The 3,968-nt window shown below is 52.6% G+C and overlaps 1 protein-coding gene across 1 annotated transcript in view; it reads right to left on the reverse strand.

The window, feature by feature from the left end:
* Nucleotides 1-3,968, reverse strand: part of LOC308329302 (gap junction beta-4 protein-like) — a 6,055-nt gene continuing 2,087 nt past the window's right edge. The window contains exons 2-6 of the mRNA XM_080783543.1: nt 3,441-3,678; nt 2,881-3,040; nt 2,188-2,329; nt 903-1,276; nt 1-127 (exon numbers count right to left, since the gene is read on the reverse strand). Coding sequence (XP_080639669.1) covers nt 907-1,276; nt 2,188-2,329; nt 2,881-3,040; nt 3,441-3,611 — 843 coding nt within the window. The 5' untranslated portion in view covers nt 3,612-3,678 and the 3' untranslated portion in view covers nt 1-127; nt 903-906. The remainder of the gene's footprint in view (nt 128-902; nt 1,277-2,187; nt 2,330-2,880; nt 3,041-3,440; nt 3,679-3,968) is intronic.

The following is a 3,968-nucleotide window of genomic DNA, read 5'->3' on the forward strand; positions in this document are numbered from 1 at the left end:
AAAAAACACCAACAAATCTTATAAAAAATGTCCCACTTAATGTGTCCGTCTGAATGAAGGGACACAGGATGCGCGCCCAAGGGCAACGTCCTGGTGCAGTGGCAGGCAAGGGAATGGAACCGTCGACCTCCTCACAGCATGGGGGAGGACCGAGGATGGAGGGGAATGGAACCCACAACCTCCTCACAGCATGGTGGAGGCCTGAGGGTGGAGGGGAATGGAACCCACAACCTCCTCACAGCATGGTGGAGGCCTGAGGGTGGAGGGGAATGGAACCCACAACCTCCTCACAGCATGGTGGAGGCCTGAGGATGGAGGGGAATGGAACCCACAACCTCCTCACAGCATGGTGGAGGACCGAGGGTGGAGGGAATGGAACCCACAACCTCCTCACAGCATGGTGGAGGACCGAGGGTGGAGGGAATGGAACCCACAACCTCCTCACAGCATGGTGGAGGCCTGAGGATGGAGGGGAATGGAACCCACAACCTCCTCACAGCATGGTGGAGGACCGAGGGTGGAGGGAATGGAACCCACAACCTCCTCACAGCATGGTGGAGGCCTGAGGGTGGAGGGGGATGGAACCCACAACCTCCTCACAGCATGGTGGAGGCCTGAGGGTGGAGGGGAATGGAACCCACAACCTCCTCACAGCATGGTGGAGGCCTGAGGGTGGAGGGGGATGGAACCCACAACCTCCTCACAGCATGGTGGAGGCCTGAGGGTGGAGGGGAATGGAACCCACAACCTCCTCACAGCATGGTGGAGGCCTGAGGGTGGAGGGGAATGGAACCCACAACCTCCTCACAGCATGGTGGAGGACAGAGGGTGGAGGGAATGGAACCCACAACCTCCTCACAGCATGGTGGAGGACCGAGGGTGGAGGGAATGGAACCCACAACCTCCTCACAGCATGGTGGAGGCCGAGCGCTGCTTGCGCGTCGACGATGGCGGCGCCATGGCCTTCTTGTCCGCCATGAGGCTGAGCCGGCTCCCCGCCACGAGGGCGGCTGGCGGGAGCGCGTACTGCGAGCGGGGCGGGGCTATGCTGGTGACCTCGTGGCGGTCGGCGAACAGGAGCCTCTCGTTGGCGGCGCGGACCCTCAGCGCCTTCTGGACGCGCTTGCCCACCAGGTAGACCATCTCGCACACGCACATGAACACGCACACCGCGCTGGAGACCACCATGAAGATGGTGAAGATCTTCTTCTCCGTGGGACGGCTGATGAAGCAGTCCACCGTGTTGGGGCACGGCTCCAACGAGCACTTGGACAGCCTTGACGAGGTGGAACAAACGTTAGTTGGTTAATTAACTGCTGGGGCAGGCCGCTAACGAGCACTTAAGACAGCCTTAACGAGGTGGAACGCGTTAATTAGTTAACGTATTTCTTAACGTATCTGTAACCATTAAATCAGGCCCAGCGATTTGTTTCAAGGTGGCTCCGCTCCCAGCCTGTGGAGCGGTGCTCCCAGCCTGTGGAGCGGCGCTCCCAGCCTGTGGAGCGGCGCTCCCAGCCTGTGGAGCGGCGCTCCCAGCCTGTGGAGCGGCGCTCCCAGCCTGTGGAGCGGCGCTCCCAGCCTGTGGAGCGACGCTCCCAGCCTGTGGAGTGGAGCGACGCTCCCAGCCTGTGGAGCGACGCTCCCAGCCTGTGGAGCGGCGCTCCCAGCCTGTGGAGCGACGCTCCCAGCCTGTGGAGCGACGCTCCCAGCCTGTGGAGCGGTGCTCCCAGAGCGATGCAGTCCCGCCCCCTGTCATGACGACGCCAGGCCCAGGAAATAATTCCCAATGCATTTTTCCTAAAAGTATTTAAAGACCTTTTAAGCGTCGTACGAAGCCAACTCGAGTCGTGACAAATCATGACAACAAACACAATGTTTTGGACCAAACAAATAATTACAAAGCATAAAAACAACAACAAAAAAGTGTTGTAACCTGCCGGTTTTTCTTCTTTCTAATTATAATTCCCAAAACATTGTGTTGATTGTCATGATTTGTCACGACAAGAGTTGTCTTTGTCCGCGGCGTAAACGTCTTTAAATAAATACTTTTTGAAAAGTCTATGAGGAATTTATTTTAACATTAATTATGTTAATTAGGTTAATTAAAGGTAATGACCTGGGCATGTCGTATCCGTGGTAGATCTTATACAGGACATTAATTATGTTAATTAGGTTAATTATAATGACCTGGGCATGTCGTATCCGTGGTAGATGCGATACAGGATGTAGAGAAACGCCACATCGAAGCCGGCCTTGAAGATCAGACTGAGGAGGTACGTCCACCAGAGACCGCCTCGCTTCTTCCCAGGGTTGGCGTACAGGTGGTGACCTTCAGGGAGGGGTCAGAGGTCAGAGGATAAAGGTTAAAAGGACCACTTTTCCACCTATATTCATATAATTGGTCCTCACTAATGTTCATGATAAAAAAACACCATTTATTTCTACCCGGTCTGTGTCTCATAGGAGGGCTGTGGGCAGTTCAGAAACCAGTCCACTAGGATAACTGCCCACAGCCCTCCTATGAGACACATACTGGTTTCTGAACTGCCCACAGCCCTTCTATGAGACACAGACTGGTTTCTGAACTGCCCACAGCCCTTCTATGAGACACAGACTGGTTTCTGAACTGCCCACAGCCCTCCTATGAGACACAGACTGGTTTCTGAACTGCCCACAGCCCTCCTATGAGACACAGACTGGTTTCTGAACCGCCCACAGCCCTCCTATGAGACACAGACTGGTTTCTGAACTGCCCACAGCCCTCCTATGAGACACAGACTGGTTTCTGAACTGCCCACAGCCCTCCTATGAGACACAGACTGGTTTCTGAACTGCCCACAGCCCTTCTATGAGACACAGTAGCGTCTGTATCATGCTAACCTTCGTGCTGTGCGATGTAGCGGCTGTCCTTCTGCTCGCGGAACTTGACGTGAGCGACCACCATGAGTGACGGACAGGTGACGAAGATCAGCTGCAACGCCCACAGGCGGATGTGGGAGATCGGGAAGATGCTGTCGTAGCAGACGGTCGTACAGCCAGGCTGGAAGTATAGAGAAATATATGGACAAATATATAGAAATATAGAGAGAACTATAGAGAGAAATATATAGAAATATATGGAGAAATATATAGACAGATATATAGAGAAATATATATACAAGTATAGAAATATTTTAATATTAATATATTTTAGTAAGACACTGACATAACAGAAGAAAAACAGGGCAGGGTACAACTCTCTTAGAGTTCTTATTTCACATTTTCTGTTCGGCCCAAAACATTGTGTCTGTTGTCATGAGTTGTTGCTATGAGATTTGATCCAATGAAAGCCAACGAAACTGGTCAGATGACCAATGATATCCAATGAAATCGACAGGACGTGGAGCACAACACAGCCCAGGAAAAGTAGCGTGGATATAATCTGCTCTCATATAGCTCACCTGGCGGGTGTTGCAGACGAAGTCCTTGCTCTCGTCTCCCCAGACGCGTTGCGCCGCCACCACGAACACCATGACTCTGAACACGAACACCATGGAGAGCCACACCCTGCCGAACACCGTGCTGTACTTATTCACCCCCGAGAGCAGGCTCTCCAACGCAGACCAGTTCATCTCTGAGCCCTGCCGCTGGCGCCACCCTGCTGGCCTGGAGGATACACTACACTACACTACCACCACCCTGAGAGAGAGACACAGAGAGAGAGAGAGAGAGAGAGAGAGAGAGAGAGAGAGAGAATATGTTTTAGTTGCATTAAGTTATATTGGGGCCTAGGCTGTATTTGAGCCACGAACCACCATTTGTTGACATCAAATATATATATATATATATATATATATATATATATATATATATATACTTCTACTGCGCACGCACACACGCACGCACGCACGCAGTGCACGCACGCACGCACACAGAGTGTGTTCTGTAACATGTGTGTGTGCGTGCGTGCATGCGAGTATGTGGCGGCC

This window comes from Protomyctophum bolini (genome assembly GCF_963924005.1).
Source record: "Protomyctophum bolini genome assembly, chromosome: 15".
NCBI classification, from domain to species: domain Eukaryota; kingdom Metazoa; phylum Chordata; class Actinopteri; order Myctophiformes; family Myctophidae; genus Protomyctophum; species Protomyctophum bolini.